Source organism: Ovis canadensis, chromosome 7, assembly GCF_042477335.2.
Source record: "Ovis canadensis isolate MfBH-ARS-UI-01 breed Bighorn chromosome 7, ARS-UI_OviCan_v2, whole genome shotgun sequence".
In the NCBI taxonomy this organism is placed as follows: domain Eukaryota; kingdom Metazoa; phylum Chordata; class Mammalia; order Artiodactyla; family Bovidae; genus Ovis; species Ovis canadensis.
This window is the reverse complement of record NC_091251.1, coordinates 70,681,020-70,706,121: the sequence shown is the minus strand read 5'-3', so window position 1 is coordinate 70,706,121 and position 25,102 is coordinate 70,681,020. Positions and strand designations below refer to the sequence as shown.

The following is a 25,102-nucleotide window of genomic DNA, read 5'->3' as shown; positions in this document are numbered from 1 at the left end:
TGTGGAAACTAAAGAGGAAGAATAATCACACACAGGCCTCACTGATAAAATTTTTTTTCCAAAACTCCTGATTTTTTTCTCAAATAATATTTTTTAATCTGTAAAAAAACCCACAAATGACAATATAAAATAACACATGCATAAAAGATCTGAATAGACACTTCAATAAAGAAGAAATACAGTGATAAATTAAAGAAAATTTCACTATCATTTCTCACAAGGGAAATGCAAATTAAAACCATAATGAGATACTACTACATGCCTACTATCTAAAAAATACTACTACTACATGCCTACTATCTGAACTATCTGAAATTAAAAAGATCGATCATACCAGGATAGAGTCACTGAAAATCTCATATACTAATAGTGACATCTAAAACGGTACAGTCACTTTGGTCAATATCTTGATAAATTTCAAAATGATTTTCAATATAAGAAACAATACAGAAAGATCCTTTTTACCTTTTAGTCAACTTCTCCTATGGTACCATCTCACGAAACTGTATCACAATATCACAACCAGGATGCTGACATTAACAGTCAAGATATGGAACACTTCAATCAACACAAGGATTCCTCTGGGCTCCATTTATGGACATACTACCTTCTCTGCCTCCTCCAACCCATCTTAAACTCCTGGCAATCCCTAATCTGTTATCCATTTCTCTAATTTTATAGAAATGTTACATAAATAATACAGTATGTGACCTTCTGATATTTACTTTTTTCATTCAATATGATTCTGTGAAGATTCATTCAGGTTATTGCATATATCAAGAGATAGTTCATTCCTCTTTATTGCTCAGTAATATTCCACAATATGGATATACTACAGTTTGTGCAACCACTTGCCTGATGATGGACATATAAGTTGTTTCCATTTGGAGATATTAAAAATAAAGCTGCCCTAAATGTTTGTATACAAATTTTTGTGTAAGGGTAAGTCATTTCTCTGGGATAAATGCCAGGTAATGAAACTGCTGGATTATACAGGAGCTACATGTTTAGCTTTTTAAGAAACTGTCACACTGTTTTCCAGAGTGATTGTAGCATTTATATTCTCATCAGCAATGTGTGAGTGATTTGGTTTCTCAACATTCTTGCCAGCATTTGGAGTTCTCACTAGTTTTTATTTGGTTATTCTGATAGGATAAGTGGGAAGTGATACATCATTGTTGTTTTAATATCCCAATGGCTTAAGTTGTTGAGCATCTTCTCATGTACTTATTTGCCATCTGTAAGTTATCTTTGGTGAGCTGTCCTTTAATATCATTTGCCAATTTTCTAATTGGATTATTTTTACTGTGGAGTTTTTAATATTTTTCATATATTCAATATATGAGTCCTTTGTCAGATATATAGGTTGCAAGTATTTTCTCCTAGTCTGTAACTTTTATTTTCATATTCTTAACAGTCTTTTGCACAGAAAAAAAATTAACGTGACCAAGTCCAGTCTGTCAAATGTTCCTTTTGTGCATTATGCTTTTTGGATCAAATCTAAGAGCTCTTTGACTAGCCTTAAATCTTCAAGACTATCTACTATGTTTTTTCTAAAGGTTTTATAGTTTTATGTTTTATATTTGAATTGTTTCCTTAATAATTACAGGACTACTCAAACTATTTCATACTGGATGAGTTTTGACTGTTTTTCAATCAAGTAGTCCATTTACTCTAGGTTGTTAATGTGTATAGAGTTATACATAGTATCTCCATATCTTTTTGATGACTTCACGATCTATTATAATACTCCCTGGTTCATTCATGATATTGTTAACTTGTATCTTTTTTTTTTCCTTTCCCAGTCTTAAAATTTGTCTATTTTACTGATGTTTTCAAAGAACTAACTCTTTGTTTCTTTTTCTACATTCTTTTTCTATTTTCAAATTCATTGATTTTTTTTTTTTCTCTTTGCTCCTTCCTTCTACTTGTTTTGGTTTACTTTGCTATTTTCTAGGCTATGAATGGAAGATGTGATAATTGGTTTGAGGCTTTTTTCCTCTTTTCAAGTGTATACACGTATAGCTATAAATTTTCCTCTTAGCACTATTTCAGCTTCTGCCAAACCAAGGGTAGGATCACATAAGCTGATCTCTATTTGGATACCTCAGTACAGCAATGATTTAGAAGGCAGTGGTTAAAACCACGGGTTCTTTTGTCAGACTGCCAGGTATGAGTACTGGTTTCATTCGTTAGAAGTTTGGGACAAATTCTTCAGTCTCTCCAAGCTTTCGTTTCCTTGCCTATACAATAGGGCTTATAGTACCTATGTCAGGATTAAATGATAGAATCTATCTCAAGCACATGCTTTAAAATATAAGTGTTCAATATATGTTTTTATGTCAGACTAACTGAAGCCATTGAAACAAAATTACTATATGGTCTATAACTAAATTCCAAAATAGCGTCTCTGACAGAACTGCATTCTACTTCATTGCTCTCTTCTCTCGCTACATCCTCACTTGACCCAGTTCCAAAAGTTGCCTTATAAAGTAACACCAGTTCTTTCTTCAAGCGATCTTGATTGCCATTCCTCTCATTTTCCTTAGAAAAGCACTTGAAATTAAAAATAAATAAACAAAGAGACCCTTCCAGGGAATCTCAGTGAAGAATCCCTATATAAACTATATATTACTCACATATATAGTTAGCTCATTGTTTCTGAAATAAATTCAAGAAAAAAGACAGTTTTCACAAGATCTGCAAAGTAACTAGCAAATGGACTAAACGAGATTTCCCTGATGGTCCAGTGGCTAAGACTTCACCTTCCAATGCAGGGGGTGCAGATTCAATCCCTGGTCAGGGGCTAAGATCCCACGTGCCTCACAGCCAAAACACCAACACATAAAACAGAAGAAGTATTGTAACAAATTCAGTAAAAACTTTGAAAATGGTCCACATCAAAAAAAAAAAATTCTTAATGGACTTTGCAATTTAACAGTCTTATTTCTTCCAAGAATATAAAATGAAGGGTTTTTTAGATTTTTTTGATTGAGGTATAGTTGATTTACAATGTTTCAGGTGTACAGCAAAGTCATTCAATATACACATATATTCTTTTTCAGATTCTTTTCCATTACAGGTTATTATATTTAATATAGTTCCCGGTATTATGCAATAGATTCCTGCTATTTATCTGTTTTATATATAACAGTGTATGTACCTGTTAATCTCAAATCCCTAATTTACCCCTTTGGTAATCATAAGTGTATCTTTATCTGTTTTGAACTAAATTCCTTTGTATCAATTTAGATTCCACATTTAAGTGATATATGACATTTGTCTTTCTCTGAGTTACTTCACTCAGTATGATAATCTCGAGGTCCATCCATGTTGCTGCAAATGGCATTATTTCATTCTTTTTAATGATTAATATTCCATGGTATGCATACACACATACACACACACATTGCATCTAAGATTAAGGTTTAAGATTTAAGTTAGGTCTTGTTTCTAAAGCTATTGCTCTTAAATAAATTGAAAACCAATCTAAACAATTATTTGAATTGTAATAACTTACCCATCAAGCTCAGCAGTTTCAATATAACAGAGACCATGTGGCTCACTACTTGATAGGAGAAGGAGATCAGCCTATTTTGAAAAACCATGATTAAGAATATTTGAGGGGGGAAGATTGGTTGAATGCTTTCAACACTATATCACCCATCCATTACTAATGAGTCAGCAGAGCCTTAGAAAAAAAGTGAGACATGAAGTCTTGCTCCACCTCTCTGACATATGCCCTGAATCAAAACCACCTTCTTTGTTCCTGCTTTGCACTCTCTTGGCCATCCGAACATAAGCAAGGGCAGGATATAGCATATAAATTAACAATCACTTTATTTTTTAATAGAAATGTATAAAGTTTTTATATATTCCTATATAAAATTTATATCTTTTATAGAAATACATAAAATTCCATTTTCTTGCTTTGACAATTGTGCATGGAAAATATAAAATGTTCTCCAATAAGTAAGATAATTGGAAATACTTATATGCACACACTTTAATTCTTCAGTTATCAGTTAAGAGCAGAGGGCAGGCAAAGAAATGGGAAAAGACAAAAGTGAAGGAGCAGGAGAAAGTTGAAAACAATAGAAAAAAATGAGAGGCAAGAAAAGAGAAAAGGATTAAAGGAAAAACAAACTTGAAAAGATAAACAGGATGACAGGAAGGTTCAAGAGGGAGGGGACATATGTGTACCTATGGCTAATTCATGTTGATGTATGGCAGAAATCAAACCAATACTATAAAGCAACCATCCTTCAATTAAAAATAAATAATTTTTTTTAAAAAGACAAACAAAAAAAGAAAAAGATGGTGGTGTATAAGAAAAGGGAAAGAGAAGAAAAGCAGAAATTAAGCGAGAAGGCTGGATAGAATAGAAAACACGGTAAAAACAGAAAACATTCAGAGACGAGGCGCTGGTCTAGGACAGAGATAAATTATTCTCTTGGTGCTTTGGAAATGACTGAGCATGATTCAGTTTTAGAATTCTGGTAGCTTTCTACATTGGGAAATTGTTTATTTGAAATTTCAAAATTAATTTAAAATAAAGGTTTTTATGAAATTCTTAAGAATTTGAATATCTACAAAGAAGTGACTAAAATTATAGCAATTTATTTTGACATATTAGCCTAATAATTTTTTACCTCTAAATGTATGACTTGCATTCCCAAACTGTCCATTTTTCTTACCTTTGGTTTTTAAATATTAGAAATATCCCATTATCAAAGCCTGGAGGTTAAATTCAGAATCAAACTACTCATTTCATTCTCTCAAGTGTTTAAATTTTCAACTCAAAAATAGGCCAGGTTTAGCTGCATGTATGGGGGAATAGTTTTGTCTAAGTCATAACAAAACAGAAAAACATCTCAGTGACAAACCCCTAACAAAATAAACAGGTTTGTACTATTAAGGCTCTTCAACTCTGGATGAAAAAGTCACAGACGTCTGTCAAGGCAGAAATTATTTACTTTCTGACTTCTCACAACATGACCAAAGCAAACTCACTCTGAAGAGGACATGTGAAGAGTATATGCCAGTTATAAGCCAACATTTTTAAAGTGAAAAAGTGTTATGAAAATGTACCTTGATTTTATTTCTCACATTTACAATGAATAAAGGCATACGGCACAACAGCAGTAGAGCTTCACACTCTTTGGCCTATGGTTCTCCTCCCTGACTTTAACAGGATCACTTTAAACAAAAGCCAGAATTCTCTAATTGCTACCATCTGTGACTGAAAAATAGTTATGAAGTTTAGAGAAAGATAACCATTTGTACCTACGGTTGCTTTTCTTCAAAATTCTGCCTAGTAAGAACTATCCAATGTTACTGCGTAATTTTGAGCTCAGCTGCCTTAACACATATTTTTAGTAAATAAGGAGAGGGACTGTTGGCCACAGTTGGCTCAGAACATGTGACTGAGGCACCACTGCCACCTGGTGACTGGATTCTCTCCTGAGCAGTGACTCAACCTCCCAGAGGCAGAAAGTGTCAACCTCACAGGTTCTGGGCTAACTCTTACTGCTCTCTCTATACCTTGGGAAGCTGGGACTTCTATCTTCCCTTCATCTACCTTCCCTGCCTCCTCCTGTCACCTCCATTGTCAACTTTTTCTATGTCCTCTGAACCTTCCTCCTGTTTCCCCACTGCCTAATCCCTGCCCTGCCTCCCCTCACTCTTGCTCTGATCTCCCAGCCCAACTGCTGAGTTTGGTATTTCCTTTTGCTAACTTCTCTCTTCAAGTGTTGTTCATTCATTGTAGCTGAAGAGGGTATGTGAACGAGCAGTGGCCAGCTAAGTCGCCATCATGCCGCCCTGCTTGCACACACACTCGGCGGTCCTTTTGGGAAGGACAGGCAGGAGAGCTGCAGGAACAGCCTTGTTAGTACTGGATTGCCCTCTGCTCTTTGGAGCAGGGAGTGGGGCAACACAAGCCCCAACATTCTGTCAGTTTCAGGTCAGTCTTCCTTAAGCTGATCCCTTCAATATCTCTCAGGGACCCAGTTCCTAGTCGATCCAGAAACTTGTGTTTGAATTGGAGGTGTTTATAATACCAATAGCCAAAATTTGGTGAGTTCTTACTATGTGTCTGGCACTATTCTATATAGCCTAGCCTTAATGCAGTATTTTATTTAACTCAAAGAAATCCTAAATGTATATCTTGTTGCTATCTCTACTTTACAGATGAGTAAAGCGAGGCCCAAAGAGGTTCAGGTACTTGTTTGAGGCCACAAAGGAGGGCAGTAGGGTGTGAATCTAGGCAATTCAAGGCCTATACTGCCAGGAGTACTAAATTGAGTGAAAACTTCTTTCCTTCAAGGATTTTATAGTTTAGTAAAGACAGAACATGATAAGGGTTCTAAGTATCTTATTAACAAAGTGCTATGGGAGGAATGCAAGTGAGAAAGGGGTATATCTGACTGGTAGCTAAGGAAGGGCTTCATGGAAGATTCCAGATGGAATGGAGGGCAGCTCCCTGCAGGCAGAGGTGTTAGCAGGAATGAAGTACAATAACAGAAAGTGTGATTACTGGAACTCACAGTGGGACCAGGCAGCAGTTAATTCCAACCACACCCATCTTCCTTAGACTCTTATTTGTACTGGGTTGGCCAAAAAGTTAGTTTAGGTTTCCAAGTGACGTTATGGAAAAGCTTGAACAAACTTTTTGGCCAACCCAATACTTTCTTCTGTCAATTCTTCGTTCCTTTTCCCCGTGCCCTCCCAGGAAAGACTCAACTATCTCTCTTAAGAATTGGGGATTATTTTTAACACAGTGTCTCTTCACCCACCTTCCAAAGGTAATGAAAAGCCCAAGCAGCAGCTTCACGGAGACCTGAAACAAATATACCAGCCAGAGGACTTTTGAAAAGAATCTGCAGAACATCTGTAAGTTCTAAGAGCCAATGGCACTAGACTCCTAGATTTATTAGGCATAATTAATGTTTGTTGAATTAAAGAGCCAATGAAGCTAAACCTCAAGCAATCATATAACATCTAAAAGCTGTGCAGCTAAGGGCTAACAAAACATTCACATAATTGTATCACTTTATTCTCTCAACAGTCTCATTGGGGGATAATGTTGTTCCTACTGTGTGGATAAGAAACCTGGGAAAGTCATTTCCAGCCTGACAAGCACTAGATGAGCTAAATTAACTCACGTAATGCCCGTAGCAAGTCATGGTGGAAGCTTTATCATGGAACCCAGGGCTCTAAGAGCTTTAAAGCCATACCCATGACCATATGGAGCTTAAAGGGCAAAGCTAGAACTAGAACTCAGAACTCTGATCCTAAAATGCATACTCTTTCTTCTGGTTGGCTACAGAACGACTGGAATACAACTATAAATAACAAACAGCATTTTGCTTTGCTAGTGTTCAAAAATCAAAACTACAGTGGTGAAAGAATATTGGGATTTGATTCATAACCAAATTGAAAAATGAATTTGTAGAATTAACTGAAACATATTTGGATATCCCTTCATTTTTTAAAGCCATTCTCAAACATGGAATTCTTTTTATCATCTACAAAATTATCTCTTCTTTTATTCTTTTATAATCCAAAAATAAAAATCCAAAATGGCTCATGTGGTATGAATAACTTATGGAAAAATATGTTGATATGGACAAAAATCAGAATGAAGTCATAAAAATGAAAATGTGCAAGACGATAGTTAATATTTTTCTTTAAAATTTAAGTTTCAGATCCATTGTTCAGATCCAAATGTTCAAATGCATGTTGAACATATCACATTTTTTTAAAGAGGAAGATTTATTTCAGCCATTAGAGTAAAACAAGTAACTCTGAAGTTATAAAAGTTAAAATAACTGAAAAGGCAATTCAACCACAAAATGGCCCCCCTAAAAGGATATCCTTTAAAAGATACTGAAAAAACACTGGATGAGATGCCCCGATGATGGGTCCAGAGAGAGACAAAGCCTGTCCGTGATCAGGACTGGAGTTTAGGTCAAACTAGTCCTTTCATTTCTTAAGGTGAAATTTTCAGTTTCTGTAGCAGAAGAATGCCTTTGTTCTAAAGCAAAAATTTACTGTTACACAAAGGCCATTTTGTGCAGGGGATGGAAGGGGAGCTTTTTCCAAATAAGCTAAACGACTAAATTCATGTGAAATTCAAATATGCTCATGTCCAGGAAAAGGTTTATTTCTACCACCAGATAAGAAGAGCAAAACAGGAAAATAGCACTGTGGTCAATTAAAGGAGGAAGGTAGGCATGGTTTCCAGGGACCAGGGTCTACCAGTATCGGGAACTACTCTGCAGTGTGGTTTTCTCACACTGTTTACTTGGTTCATCTAACACAAGTCAGTCTCATTGTGATAACTGAATTATGCTCTCCATTTTTTCTTGGCCCTAAAATAAAAATAGGAGCTCTGGAAATTCAGTCCAGAAGTGTTTTAGATTTTTTAAGGTAAAGGGCAGTAAGGATTCCTTATCTGGAAAGCAGAGGTGAGTAACTCTTAACAGGCCAGCTAACTGGTCATCTCAGACAAGCTCCTTTCCTTGCTTAAAGTGACTTAACTTAGAAATTCTAAGTTTGACAGTTAGAGGCTATGCATTAGAACTGGGAGCAGCACTTCTAGCATCCAAGCCTAGAAGCTCTGACTCTGGAAGCCCAGGCTCAAGGTAATTAGGACAGGTCTTCTAATGGAGGCAGGAGCTGCATATGGTAGTAAAGAGTGGGGTTAAAACCCAGATGGAGTTTAACTCCTAACCCTCCTATTTACAAGCTATCTGATGGCACTGTACCTCTATTTTATCTGAAAAATGGGAACAATAATAGTACATAACCTGCTGTTATTGGGCTAATGTGAGGATTAAATGAGTTAAGCTGTATAAAGAGCTTGTAATATTATCTGATATGTGGCATGTAGTCAATAAAGGCTAGCTATGATTTTTCATGATCATGATCTGGTTTCCCAGGCTCTATCTCAGTGCAGTAACTCAGAAGTGAGTCTCTTTTAGAGACCTGTGATTGTTGCTCGCCACATGTAAGCTCTCTGATAGCCTCTAAGAGCTGATGCCAGGGAGTAGGAAGGTATATTAGCACTTCTAAGTGATTATAGCAGTTCACCCATAGAAACATTTATTTGTTCCTGGAAACAGCTTCATAGGTGCTGAGTAGCTGCACATGGAAAACTTTTGAACAAAGTGACCTAATCAAGAGGCACTGAAATGTTCTGGCATTTGGAGGACCCCCTCACTTATCCAAAGACTAAAGCAACAGAGCTATAATGGTAGGAGTCAGACAGACATGACTGGAAATTAGAAAAATATCATCTGCTACTGACCAAGCAGTTGCAGACCAGGCTTTAGGTCTGTGGCCTGAGTGGGCTTGCTAATACTTCGCTCCAGATAGACAGATTATCCAGCCATAGATGAAGCTCTCTGGAAGATAGAAACTACCCAGACCCTCCCATAACCCCCACCATGGGGATTTACTCCTATAAAATGAATGCTGTGACCAAGCAGGGCAGAGTGTTCTCTCTGTACACAGACAGAGCCTGAAGAGAAAGGGAAGGAAGGAGGTGCCAGGTCATGCACACCTGTTACTGTCCCACACTTGACAATCAGAGAAGTCACTCCTGGGAAAGAGGGGAGCAAGCAAGGGGGTGCAAGATGGTCAGTGTTATTTTGTTGCTGTCCCTCCAAGTGAAAGCAAGAACAACAGGACCTAGGGAAGGGTTGGGAATAATTAAGGATTTCCGCCCCATCATATGACCACAATGAAAAGGCTACATCTGCACTGTCCAATAAGGAAGCCACAAGTCACACGTGGCTATTTAAATCTAAATTAATTAAAATTAAATAGAATTTAACTTTCAGTTCCTCAGTTGCATAACCACATTACCAGGATTCCATATCCACAAGGTGCTTCTGACTGTTCTATATTTGGACAGCACATAGAACATCTTCTTCACTGCAGAAAGTTCTACTGGACAGTGCTGAGACACATGGATCACTGACTTCATGGGAACTCATCTAAATGTGGATTCATTTTAAACCAATGCTAACGATGTGTTTGTGGAACTGGTTTCCTGCCATGTGATGCCTGCACTTATACTTGACTCCATGCTTTATTCCACAGAAAGGTTTGCAATAACAAGCAGCGTGTATACTATAACACAGAAAATACAACTAAACTAAAAACAAAGACCAAGGAAAGTGCAAGATAGAATAGTAAGGCTTTAGAAGGCAAGTTGGAGCACAGATACAATATGGGGTCAGAGAAATAAGCACTTTTCTACTTAAAGTGTGAAGTTTTTTTTCCTTTTTTTGACTTCTAAAGAACAGAAATTTATCTCTGATAGTTTCAGAGGCTGGGAATTCCGAGATCAAGACACTCACTAGAGGATGTCCTCATCCAGTGACAGCCATCTTCTTTCTGTGTCCCCATGTAGCAGAAAGGGTGAGGGGATTCTCCATTGTCTCGTCTCTAAGTGTGCTAATCCTACTTTTTTTACTTTATTTATTTTTAATTGAAGAAGAATTGCTTTACAGTATTGTGTTGGTTTTTGCCAAACAACATGAATCAGCCATAGGTACAGATGTGTGCCCTCCCTCTTGAAACTGCCCCCCACCTCCCTCCTCATCCCACCCCTCTAGGTTGTTACAGAGCCCCTGTTTGACTTCCCTGAGTCATAGAGCAAATTCCCGTGAACTTTTTTTGAATGTCCTATTCACTGACTAGTTGCCTTAGCATGGGTTGCTCTCGGGAATCACTATACACAGAAAATGACTTAATGAAAGAAAACTGCTTCTGAAAGTGACTATTTAAGAGTCTCAACTGAGTTGTTCTTATAAATAGATCTTGGGGCTGTTTATTTTATCCTGTGGGAAAATGTCTCAGATTTAATGAAGAACATAACTTGATAAATAAAATGATATTAACACAAAAATTTTCCTGACTAATATACATTTGACATAAAGACTATATAGAATTTTTAATCCTGTTCTGAATAGCTTTTATATTAGCCTTGCATTTAATATGATCTATAGTTAGTCACATATTTTAGTCTGAACTGATCCCTTGAATTTTATTAAGGGAACTGTAACCCAGGAATTTTGAAAACATAAATTATAGTGCATTTGAAAGAAAGTAAAACCTCAAAAATAGCATTTAGTGAGAACATTCAATCAACATTTTCTGATTGGAATTATTCAGGAGAGAGCATTCATTTTCCTCTTTCTCTAGCTAGTCTTTTCTCCTAAAATCCTGCAAATTAACAGCATTAATTCCATTGTTAGGGGACAGTATTCCAACTACGCAGGAATAAACTATTTTTAAAGTATTCTGGAGCATTTTAAAAGCTGTTATTTACATCAAATGATTTTAAATCTTTTTATCTATTAGTTTAAAAGACCCCAAAGAAAATAACAAGGTGACAATCACTCAGTCTTGTCTGAGTTATCATGTTATTGAAAGTAAGTAGTCAATATGTCTTTACAAGTATCTTAAAATTTTAATAATGCTTCTTGGTATTCTCTCCTTAGTTATGCTAAATTATTACAGATTTGCTGAATCTGCAAGTGTAAATAGTTTAGTACATATACTATTTTAACCTGAGATAAATTCTTTAAACAATACGAAATACTCACAGCAACAAATTGGTTATTTTCTAATTTAATGATGTCTCCCACTTTGACGTTCATCCATTTTTCATTCTGCAGTCTAAGAACAAAAACAAAATTAAATTTTTTTTTTCAGGAATAGAGAAAAGAATCAAGAAAATGTATTCACAATACAGCATCAAGAAGCAAGTAAGACTTTTTTCCTAGAATGCTCAGTTCAAAGAGCCTTGCATAACAAAGTCGTTTACCTGAGTGATATGGGAATTAGAGAGAGGTCAAAAGAGGTCAAGTGATTTGCCCAAAGACCCAGTGAGTTAGTTATCTCTAGGGCTAGACTCAAAATGCCTAACCCTTGGTGTGTCCTCTTCCCACCACTCCATGGTGCCAGCTTTATACAGCAAATATTAACTCTTACTTGCAGAACATTCAAAAACAAAAAAGCTCAGGGGGAAGGAAAGGAATAAATTTAGTCATTAATATTCTTTTCAAACTCTATGTTAATATAAAAACATCACAGCTGTTGTCTCAGAAGTCTGTTTAACTGGAGGCAATATATGAAGGACACAGAGGCAAGGGAGAGTAGTCCAGGGCAACAGCTAGAATGCAAGAGGAAAAGAATAAAAATTCTGGAAAGGACAAGAGCAGCAATCAATGACAAAAAAAAAACTGAACAAGAAAGACCACCTACAAATCATCCACAGGACTATGGCCAAAGGACAGGCTTGGTGGCATTCTAACAGCTAGGATGAACAGCTCAGGAGTGAGAACATGGTCAAGATGTTACACTGTTTCCTTTGAGGTTCATGTATATAATGGAGTCCCAAGTCTACCTTCACCAAGTTCAAAGCGGTTTATGACAAAAAGCTGTTGTGTCCTGTTGGTCAGGCCCCTCTCAACAAGTTAGGCAGACAGCCCATCTGGAAACACCACCCATGAGTATCCATGATGTTCCTTCTGAAGTTCTCTGAAATGTAAACCAGCTTTGTTTTCTGAGTTAGAAACCTTCATCACACCCCCTTCCCAGCAATTTCTTCTAGGAGAGAAGGCTGTGACAAGAAGGGCAGGTTTCCCAACAAGTTAAGGTGGGCAGGTTAATTTCATTGTTAAGTTTTTGAAAAACAACCTAATATACTTGTTTTATAGGCTGGAAAACAGTTTTAAATATTTATACAACTGTGAAATATGCCTCACACTATCAACCCTGCTGGGTCATTTGGCTTAAACACTCAAAGAATTTCTCTTTAATACAGCTCCAAGTACATGTTGTTCTGGAAAGTTTTCAATTTAAGCATTTTCATCTCTAGCCAGAATTCATTCATTTTTCCAATACCATACTTTTCTGTACTTTATCTAGGTTGATGACTATGAGAGAACCTAGGAAGGCTTTAAATCTCATTTTATTTCTTTTTACAGGTATGAATATATTATGTGTTGGCCTGTTTCTCCTGGGGTATCTACTTTCAGGCATTAGTGACATTTCTCAGGGAACAGTATCTCAGAAAAAATAAAACCAAGACAGAGACCATGTCTTTATTTATGGAAACTGCACTGCTACTGAATTTCCCTGAAGTCTCTACTGAAAGTTCCTCTGCATCAAGAAGATGCCAAGAAGACACTAAGTCTCATTTGCAAGCTCTTATTCCTCCTACCTGCATACTCTAAGCTCTAGGAAGGACCACATCCTACCTCATTAACCCAAATGGAAAAGTCAACCCAAGTTAAAAGGAAACTCTATAGGATCCCTTACACATTTCAAAATATACACTTGAGAGTTAAGTAAGGAGGGAAAGATGGCGGAGGAATAGGACGGGAAGACCACTTTCTCCCTCACAAATTCTTCAAAAGAACATTTCAACGCTGAGCAAACTCCACAAAACAACTTCTGTAGGCTGGCAGAGAACATCAAGCAACCAGAAAAGCAGACCATTGTCTTCAAAAACAGGTAGGAAAAAATATAAAAGACGAGAAAGGAGACAAAGGAGGTGGGGAGGGAGCTCCGTCCCGGGAAGGGAAGCCCGTCCCGGGAAGGGAAGCCCGTCCCGGGAAGGGAATTTGAAGAAGAGAGGTTTCCAAACACCAGGAAACACTCTCCCTGCCGAGTCTGTGGCGAGCCTTGGAAACACAGAGGGCAACATAACAGGAAAGAAAAATAGATAAATAATTAAAACCAACAGATTACAAGCCCAACAGTAACTCCCCCAGCGGAAAAGCAGCACAGACGCCTGCATCCGCCATTGGGAAGTGGGGGCAGGGCAGGGACTCGCGGGAGGCGCGGGCTACAGTGTTTTGTAAGAATCGGGCAGGAACGCCCCACACGCAACCAGAACGATCTAACTTGGGCTAGCAAACCAGACTGTGGGATAGCTACCACGCGAAAAGCTCGAACATAAGACACCACCAGGACCGAGCACAGAACAAAGGACGGATCGGAAAAAGCTGGCTGCAGACCATTCCCCGCCGGGGACAGGCAGCCAGAGCCGTAAGAACCGGAAAGGGGCAATTGCAGACCCGGAGAGACTTTACTTACCTAACTGCAAGCAGGCTCCTTTGCTAAGACTTCTGGGGGTGCTGGACAGTCACAATCTGCCTCACGGGGTGCGCCAGCGGTCCACCCAGAAAGCTGAGCAGCAGCAGCAGAAAAGGTGACAAGCCGCGGCGAACGTGCTCGCCAAACTTCTGAGCTACTCGGACCCGGGAAGGGCACAAAGCACAGTCCCAGCCAAATTTGTGCCTCTGAGGGCTGCCTGAGCGCTGAACCTGAGCGGCTTGGACCGGGGAAGTGCACGCAGCCTAGGGCCAGCCCAAGACGGTTCCCGGCTGAGCATCGTAGAGCCGGAGCAGTTTGTGCGCCATGAGAAAGGACAGGTCAAGCGGGGCTGAGATACTGGGTGCACACGACGGTGCTATTTGTTTGCAGCATCCCCCCTCCCCACAGCACAACTGAACTAGTGAGCCTAAAAAACCAGCAAACAGAAGAAGTTAAACAGAGGGAACCACTTTGGAAGTGATCCCACACGGCCCATAACATCAGAGAAGGGCCAGATATATTTTTGACTATTTTTAAAATCATTCCCTTTTTTTTTTTTTGCTTTTTTGTTTTTTGTTTTTCTTCTTTTTTTTTCAAACTTTTTTTTTAATTGTTAAGTCTTCTATTGCTCCTCTAATTTTTATTTCTATAACCTATTATTACTATTTTTAAAAAAAAAGACTTTTTTTTTTTAAGGCAAACACCATATATAGTCTTTGGATGGTTGTTGGTGTGTTGTTTTTTTTTTTTTTAATAATTCTTTTTTTTTTCTTTCTCCCTTTTTCCTTCTGCTTTTCTTTAATATTCTATCTTTGAAAATCCACCCTCTACTCTAGATTTTTAATCTTTGCTCTTAGGTTTTTGTTGTCAATTTTGTACATTTAAAAACTCAAACTTCACTACCCAAGTTTACCTGAGAGCAAGATTACTGGCTTGATCACTCTCTCCTCCTCTGGACTCTCCTTTTTCTCCACCAGGTGGCCTCTGTCTCTTTTCTCCCCATCTCTTCTCTATCCAACTCTGTGAATCTCTGGGTGTTCCAGACGGTGGAGAACACCTAAGGAACTGGTTACTGGCAGGATTTGTCTCTCTCCTACTCATTCCTCTCTCTTATCCTCCTGGTCACCTCTGTCTACTTCCTCCCTCTCCTCTGCCCCATATAACTCTGTAAATACCTCTGAGCGGTCCAGATTATAGAGAGCACATAAGGAAGTGACTACTGGCTAGCTTGCTCTCTCCTCTTTTGATCTCACCGCATCTCATTCAAGTTACCTCTAACTACCCCCTCCATCTTCTCTTCTCCTTGTAACTCAGTGAACCTCTCTGAGTATCCCTCAATGTGGAGAAACTTTTCATCTTTAACCTAGACATTTTATCATCGGTGCTGTATAGATGGAGAAGTCTAGAGGCTACTGTAAAAATAAAACTGAAAACCAGACGCAGGAGGCTTAAATCCAAAGCCTGAAAACATTAGAGAACTCTTGAATTCAGGGAACATTAAGCAATAGGAGCTCATCAAATGCCTTCATACCTACACCGAAACCAAGCTCCACCCAAGGGCCAACAAGTTCCAAAACAAGACATACCACGCAAATTCTCCAGCAACACGGGAACACTCCCCTGAGCTTCAATATACAGGCAGCTCAAAATTATCCCAAAACCTTTGATGTCTCATAACCCATTACGGGTCACTCCACTGCACTCCAGAGAGAAGAAACCCAGCTCCACCCACCAAAACTCCAACACAAGCCTCCCTAACCAGGAAACCTTGACAAGCCACTGATAGAACCCCACCCACAGTGAGGAAGCTCCATAATAAAGAGAACTCCACAAATTACCAGAATATAAAAAGGCCACCCCAAACGCAGCAATATAACCAAGATGAAGAGACAGAGGAATACTCAGCAGGTAAAGGAACGGGAGAGTTGCCCACCAAACCAAAGAGGAAGAAGTAGGGAATCTACCGGAGAAGGAATTCCAAATATTGATAGTGAAAATGATCCAAAATCTTGAAATCAAAATGGAATCACAGATAAACAGCCTAGAGACAAGGATTGAGAAGATGCAAGAAAGGTTTAACAAGGACCTAGAAGAAACAAAAAAGAGAGTTAAGTAACAACACAGGTAAGTAACAACAGCCACTATTTGGGGGGAATAAATCAAAACCTGAGTTTTCTTACTTAATTCTAACTTGCTTTTCTCTACTGTTATAATATTTCCCCCCATAAAACCAAAGCAATTGGAAAAGATGCTTTGAAAAGTCTGGTGGTATCCATGGGAATTACTTGAATTAACTGCTACACTTGGAACAATAGTGGAATAAAGTCTCTTTAAGAAGACAATCTGCAGAGGTGGTCCTATGATGGCGGAGGAATAGGATGGGGAGATCACTTTCTCCCCCACCAATTCATCAAAAGAACATTAGAACGCTGAGTAAATTCCACAAAACAACTTCTGAATGCTGGCAGAGGACATCAGGCACCCAGAAAAGCAGCCCATTGTCTTCAAAATGAGGTAGGAAAAAATATAAAAGACAAAAAAAGAGACAAAAGAGGTAGGGACGGACATCCATCCCGGGAAGGGAGTCTCAAAGAAGTGAGAAGTTTCCAAACACCAGAAAACACTCTCACTGCCGACTCTGTGGCAAGCCTTGGAACCACAGAGGGCAACATAATCGGGAGGGAAAATAAATAAATAATTAAAACCCACAGATTATATGCCCAGTGATAACTCCCCCAGCGAAGAAGCAGCGCAGATGCCTGCATCCTCCACTAGCAAGCGCGGGCTGAGCAGAGAGGGGCCGGCTGCATTGCTTAGAGTAAGGACTGGGCCTGAATGCCCCAAGGGCAATCTGAGGGAACTAACTTGGGATAGCAAACCAGACTGTGGGATAGCTACCACGCGAAAAGCCCTAACCTAAGACAGGAATGGGAAGTCAAGTGGGCCTTAGAAAGCATCACTACAAACAAAGCTAGTGGAGGTGATGGAATTTCAGTTGAGCTATTTCAAATCCTGAAAGATGATGCTGTGAAAGTGCTGCACTCAATATGCCAGCAAATTTGGAAAACTCAGCAGTGGCCACAGGACTGGAAAAGGTCAGTTTTCATTCCAATCCCAAAGAAAGGCAATGCCAAAGAATGTTCAAACCAACACATGATTGTACTCATCTCACATGCTAGTAAAGTAATGCTCAAAATTCTCCAAGCCAGGCTCCAACAGTACGTAAACCGTGAACTTCTAGATGTTCAAGCTGGTTTTAGAAAAGGCAGAGGAACCAGAGATCAAATTGCCAACATCTGCTGGATCATCAAAAAAGCAAGAGTTCCAGAAAAACATCTATTCTGCTTTATTGACTATGCCAAAACCTTTGACTGTGTGGATCACAATAAACTGTGGAAAATTCTGAAAGAGATGGGAATACCAGACCACCTAACCTGCCTCTTGAGAAACCTGTATGCAGGTCAGGAAGCAACAGTTAGAACTGGACATGGAACAACAGACTGGTTCCAAATAGGAAAAGGAGTACACCAAGGCTGTATATTGTCACCTTGCTTATTTAGCTTATATGCAGAGTACATCATGAGAAATGCTGGGTTGGAAGAAGCACAAGCTGGAATCAAGATCGCCTGAAGAAATATCAATAACCTCAGATATGCAGATCACCCTTATGGCAGAAAGTAAAGAGGAACTAAAAAGCCTCTTGATGAAAGTGAAAGAGGAAAATAAAAAAGTTGGCTTAAAGCTCAACATTCAGGAAACGAAGATCATGGCATCTGATCCCATCACTCCATGGGAAATAGATGGGGAAACAGTGGAAACAGTGGCTGACTTCATTTTTGGGGGCTCCAAAATCACTGCAGATGGTGACTGCAGCCATGAAATTAAAAGACGCTTACTCCTTGGAAGAAAAGTTATGACCAACCTAGATAGCATATTCAAAAGCAGAGACATTTAGTTGGACCTTTGCCAACAAAGGTCCGTCTAGTCAAGGCTATGGTTTTTCCAATAGTCCTGTATGGATGTGAGAGTTGAACTGTGAAGAAAGCTGAGTGCTGAAGAATTGATGCTTTTGAACTGTGGTGTAGGAGAAGACCCTTGAGAGTCCCTTAGACTACAAGGAGATCCAACCAGTCCATTCTAAAGGAGATCAACCCTGGGATTTCTTTGGAAGGAATGATGCTAAAGCTGAAACTCCAGTACTTTGGCCACCTCATGAAAAAAGTTGACTCATTGGAAAAGACCCTGATGCTGGAAGGGATTGGGGGCAGGAGGAGAAGGGGACAACAGAGGATGAGATGGCTGGATGGCATCATCAACTTGATGGACGTGAGTTTGAGTGAACTCTGGGAGTTGGTGATGGACAGGGAGGCCTGGCGTGCTGCGATTCCTGGGTCGCAAAGAGTCGGACATGACTGAGCAACTGAACTGAACTGAAGACACCATCAGGCCTGCTCACAGAACGAAGGACTGAGCAGAGAAAGCCGGCTGCAGACCATGCCCCTCCGCTGACTGGCAGCCAGAGCCAGAAGGTGGCAATTGCAGCCCCAGAGAGGCATTATCTACCAAACTGCAAGTACGCTTCATTGCTAACTAAGACTTCTTGGGATTCTGGACAGTCAACATCCGCCTGAGAAGGTGCGCCAGTTGTACACCCAGAAAACTGGGGCAGCAGGGACGGGGGAGGTGATAAGTCGCAGCAACTGTACTCGTGAAACACCTGGTCATCTGAGCTGCTCGGACCTGGGAAGAGCACAAAATGCAGGCCCAACCGAATCTGCGCCTCTGAGGACTACCCAAGTACCTGAACCTGAGTGGCTTAGACCTGGGAAGTGCATACACGCAGGGCTGGCCTCAGACAGTTCCCAGCAGAGCAACCTGGAATCTAAGCGGTGTAGACAGGGGAAGTACACAGGCAGTGAGTGGGGGCTAACCTAGTGTGGCGAAGACACTGCAAACACACGCCAGTGTTGTTTGCAGGGTCCTTCCCTCCCTACAGCACGACTGAACAAGTGAGCCTAAAAAAGTGTCCACCACTGCCCCCTTGTGCCAGGGCAGAAATTAGACACTGAAGAGACCAGTAAACAGAAGAAGCTAAAACAGAGGGAACTGCCTTGGAATTGACAGGTGCAATAGATTAAAACCCTGTAGTTAGCACCAACTACATAGGAAGGGGCCTATAAATCTTGAGAAATATAAGCCGGATCAAGGAACTATCCGAAAATGAACTGATCCCACATTGCCCACAACACCACCAGAGAAAGTCCTATATATATATTTTTACTATTTTTACTATCATTCTTAATTTTTTTTAATTTTTAAGTCCCCTATTACTCCTTTAATTTTCATTTTTATGACCTACTATTACTTTGCAAAAAAAAGAGACCCTATTTTTAATTTTTATTTTTTTTAAAAAATCTTTAATTCTTACATGCGTTCCCAAACATGAACCCCCCTCCCACCTCCCTCCCCATAACATCTCTGTGGAGAGACCCTATTTTTTAAAGCAAACTTCATATATATATATATTTTATAATTTTTGTGACTTTGTTTTTTTTTCTTTAATATTATATTTTTGAAAATCCAACCTCTACTCTAGATTTTTAATCTTTGCTTTTTGGTATTTGTTATCAACTTTGTACCTTTAAGAACCCAATCTTCAGTACCCGTTTTTACTTGGGAGTGAGTTTACTGGCTTGACTGCTCTCTGCCCCTTTGGACTCTCCCTCTTCTCCACCAGGTCACCTCTAGCTCCTCCTTCCCCCTTCTCTTCTCTACCCAACTCTGTGAATCTCTTTGTGTATTCTGGATGGTGGAGAACACTTAGGGAACTGATTACTGGCTGGATCTGTCTCTCTCCTTTTCATTTCCCCCTTTTATCCTCCTGGCCACCTCTGTCTCCTTCCTCCCTCTTCTCTTCTCTGTATAACTCTGTGAACATCTCTGAGCGGTCCAGACTGAGGAGCACACATAAGGAAGTGATTACTGGCTAGCTTGCTCTCTCCTCTTTTGATTCTACCTCATCTCATTCGGGTCACCTCTAACTCCCTCCTCCCTCTTCTCTTCTCCATGTAAGTCTGTGAACCTCTCTGAGTGTCCCTCACTATGGAGGAACTTTTCATCTTTAACCTAGATGTTTTATCAGTGGTGCTGTATAGAAGGAGAAGTCTTGAGGCTACTGTAAAAATAAGACTGAAAACCAGAAGCAGGAGGCTTAAGTCCAAATCATGAGAACACCAGAGAACTCCTGACTCCAGGGAACATTAATCGACCGGAGCTCATCATACGCCTCCATACCTACACTGAAACCAAGCACCACCCAAGGGCCAACAAGTTCCAGAGCAAGACAGACCACGCAAATTCTCCTCCAACACAGGAACACTGCCCTGAGCTTCAATACACAGGCTTCCCAAAGTCACTCCAAACCCACTGACATCTTATAACTCATTACTGGACACTTCATTGCACTCCAGAGAGAAGAAATCCAGCTCCACCCACCAGAACACCGACACAAGATTCCCTAACCAGGAAACCTTGACAAGCCACTGATACAACCCCACCCAGAGTGAGGAAACTCCACAATAAAGAGAACTCCACAAACTGCCAGAATACAGAAAGGCCACCCCAAAAACAGCAATATAACCAAGATGAAGAAACAGAGGAATACCCAACAGGTAAAGGAACAGGATAAATGCCCACCAAACCAAACAAAAGAGGAAGAGATAGGGAATCTACCTGAGAAAGAATTCCGAATAATGATAGTGAAAATGATCCAAAATCTTGAAAACAAAATGGAATCACAGATAAATATCCTGGAGACAAGCATTGAGAAGATGCAAGAAAGGTTTAACAAGGACCTAGAAGAAATAAAAAAGAGTCAATATATAATGAATAATGTAATAAATGAGATCAAAAATACTCTGGAGGGAACAAGAGTAGAATAACAGAGGCAGAAGATAGGATTAGTGAGGTATAAAATAGAATGGTAGAAATAAATGAATCAGAGATGAAAAAAGAAAAACGAATTAAAAGAAATGAAGACAATCTCAGAGACCTCTGGGACAATGTTAAATGCCCAACATTCGAATCATAGGAGTCCCAGAAGAAGAAGTCAAAAAGAAAGACCATGAGAAAATACTTGACGAGATAATAGTTGAAAATCCCCCTAAAATGGGGAAGGCAATAATCACCCAAGTTCAAGAAACACAGAGAGTCCCAAACAGGATAAACCCAAGGCGAAACACTCCAAGACACATATTAATCAAATTAACAAAGATCAAACACAAAGAACAAATATTAAAAGCAGCAAGGGAAAAACAACAAATAACACACAAGGGGATTCCCATAAGGATAACAGCTGATCTTTCAATAGAAATTCTTCAGGCTAGAAGGGAATGGCAGGGCATACTTAAAGTGATGAAAGAAAATAACCTACAGACCAGATTACTGTACCCAGCAAGGATCTCATTCAAACATGAAGGAGAAATCAAAAGCTTTACAGACAAGCAAAAGCTGAGAGAATTCAGCACCACCAAACCAGCTCTCCAACAAATGCTAAAGGATCTTATCTAGACAGGAAACACAAAAAGGGTGTATAAACCTGAACCCAAAACAATAAAGTAAATGACAACAGGATCATACTTATCAATAATTATCTTAAATCTAAATGGGTTGAATTCCCCAACCAAAAGACAAAGACTGGCTGAATGGATATAAAAACAAGACCCCTATATATGTTGTCTACAAGAGACCCACCTCAAAACAAGGGACACATACAGAATGAAAGTGAAGGGCTGGAAAAAGATATTCCATGCAAACAGAGACCAAAAGAAAGCAGGAGTAGCAATACTCATATCAGATAAAATAGACTTTGAAACAAAAGCTGTGAAAAAAAGACAAAGAAGGACACTACATAATGATCAAAGGATCAATCCAAGAAGAAGATATAACAATTATAAATATATATGCACTGAACATAGGAGCACCACAATATGTAAGACAAATGCTAACAAGTATGAAAGGGGAAATTAACAATAACACAATAATAGTGGGAGACTTTAATACCCCACTCACACCTATTGATAGATAACTAAACAGAAAATTAACAAGGAAACACAAACATTAAATGATGCAACAGACCAGTTAGACCTAATTGATATTTATAGGACATTTCACCCCAAAACAATGAATTCACCGTTTTTCTCAAGAGCACACGGAACCTTCTCCAGGACAGATCACATCCTGGGCCATAAATCTAGCCGTGGTAAACTCAAAAAAATTTAAATCATTCCAAGCATCTTTTCTGACCACAATGCAGTAAGATTAGATCTCAATTACAGGAGAAAAACAATTAAAAATTCCAACATATGGAGGCTGAACAACATGCTGCTGAATAACCAACAAATCACAGAAGAAATCAAAAAAGAAATAAAAATATGCATAGAAACAAATGAAAATAAAAACACAAAAACACAAAACCTATGGGACACTGTAAAAGCAGTGCTAAAGGGAAGGTTTATATCAAGGCAGACATACCTCAAGAAACAATAAAAAAAAGTCAAATAAATAACCTAACTCTATAGCTAAAGCAACTAGAAAAGGAAGAAATGGAGAACCCCAGGATTAGTAGAAGGAAAGAAATCTTAAAAATTAGGGCAGAAATAAATGCAAAACAAACAAAAGAGACCATAGAAAAAATTAACAAGGCCAAAAGCTATTTCTTTGAGAGGATAAATAAAATTGACAAACCATCAGCCAGACTCATCAAGAAACAAAGGGAGAAAAATCAAATCAATAAAATTAGAAAACGGAGAGATCACAACAGACAACACAGAAATACAAAGGATCATAAGAGACTACTATCAGCAATTATATGCCAATAAAATGGACAACGTGGAAAAAATGGACAAATTCTTAGAAAAGTACAACTTTCCAAAACTGAACCAGGAAGAGATAGGAAATCTTAACAGACCCATCACAAGCATGGAAATTGAAACTGTAATCAGAAATCTTCCAGCAAACAAAAGCCCAGGTCCAGACAGCTTCACAGCTGAATTCTACCAAAATTTACAGAAGAGCTAACACCTATCCTACTCAAACTCTTCCAGAAAATTGCAGACAAAGGTAAACTTCCAAACTCATTCTATGAGGCCACCATCACCCTAAAACCAAAACCTGACAAAGATGCCACAAAAAAAGAAAACTACAGGCCAATATCACTGATGAACATAAATGCAAAAATCCTTAACAAAATTCTAACAACCAGAATCTAACAACACATTAAAAAGATCATACATCATGACCAAGTGGGCTTTATCCCAGGGATGCAAGGATTCTTCAATATCCACAAATTAATCAATGTAATACACCATATTAACAAATTGAAAAATAAAAGCCATATGATTATCTCAATAGATGCAGAGAAAGCCTTTGACAAAATTCAACATCCATTTATGATAAAAACTCTCCAGAAAGCAGGAATAGAAGGAACATACCTCAACATAATAAAAGTGACATATGACAAACCCACAGCAAACATTATCCTCAATGGTGAAAAATTGAAAGCATTTTCCCTAAAGTCAGGAACAAGACAAGGGTGCCCACTTTCACCATTACTATTCAACATAGTTCTGGAAGTTTTGGCCACAGCAATCAGAGCAGAAAAAGAAATAAAATGAATCCAAATTGGAAAAGAAGTAAAACTCTCACTCTTTGCAGATGACATGATCCTCCTACATAGAAAACCCTAAAGACTCCACCAGAAAATTACTAGAGCTAATCAATGAATATAGTAAAGTTGCAGGATATAAAATTAACACAGAGAAATCCCTTGCATTCCTATACACTAATAATGAGAAAACAGAAAGAGAAATTAAGGAAACATTCCATTCACCATTGCAATGAAAAGAATAAAATATTTAGGAATATATCTACCTAATGAAACAAAAGACCTATATATAGAAAACTATAAAACACCAGTGAAAGAAATCAAAGAGGACACTAATAGATGGAGAAATATACCATGTTCATGGATGAGAAGAATCAATATTGTGAAAATGAGTATACTACCCAAAGCAATCTACAGATTCAATGCAATCCCTATCAAGCTACCAACAGTATTTTTCACAGAGCTAGAACAAATAATTTCACAATTTGTATGAAAATACAAAAAACCTCAAATAGCCAAAGCAATCTTGAGAAAGAAGAATGGAAATGGAGGAATCAACCTGCCTGACTTCAGGCTCTACTACAAAGCCACAGTCATCAAGAGAGTATGGTACTGGCACAAAGACAGAAATATAGATCAATGGAACAAAATAGAAAGCCCAGAGATAAATCCACACACCTATGGACACCTTATCTTCGACAAAGGAGGCAAGAATATACAACGGATTAAAGACAATCTCTTTAACAAGTGGTGCTAGGAAAACTGGTCAACCACTTGTAAAAGAATGAAACTAGATCACTTTCTAACACCATATGCAAAAATAAACTCAAAATGGATTAAAGATCTAAATGTAAGACCAGAAACTATACAACTCCTAGAGAAGAACATAGGCAAAACACTCCCCGACATAAATCACAGCAGGATCCTCTATGACCCACCTCCCAGAATATTGGAAACAAAAGCAAAAATAAACCAATGGGACCTAATTAAAATTAAAAGCTTCTGCACTACAAAGGAAACTATAAGCAAGGTGAAAAGACAGCCTTCAGAATGGGAGAAAATAATAGCAAATGAAGCAACTGACAAAGAATTAATCTCAAAAATATACAAGCAACTCCTGCAGCTCAATTACAGAAAAATAAATGACCCAGTCAAAAAATGGGCCAAAGAACTAAACAGACATTTCTCCAAAGAAGACATACAGATGGCTAACAAACACATGAAAAGATGCTCAACATCACTCATTATCAGAGAAATGTAAATCAAGACCACAATGAGGTACCATTTCACACCAGTCAGAATGGCTGTGATGAGAGG

General features: G+C 38.7%; 1 protein-coding gene across 6 annotated transcripts in view; it reads right to left on the bottom strand.

Moving 5' to 3' along the window:
* Positions 1 to 25,102, bottom strand: part of ATP8B4 (ATPase phospholipid transporting 8B4 (putative)) — a 293,676-nt gene that overhangs the window by 133,086 nt on the left and 135,488 nt on the right. For all 6 annotated transcript variants that reach the window (XM_069596531.1, XM_069596528.1, XM_069596532.1 and 3 more), the window contains 2 exons: positions 11,622 to 11,694; positions 3,521 to 3,591 (listed from right to left, as the gene is read on the bottom strand). In XM_069596531.1, coding sequence (XP_069452632.1) covers positions 3,521 to 3,591; positions 11,622 to 11,694 — 144 coding nt within the window. The remainder of the gene's footprint in view (positions 1 to 3,520; positions 3,592 to 11,621; positions 11,695 to 25,102) is intronic.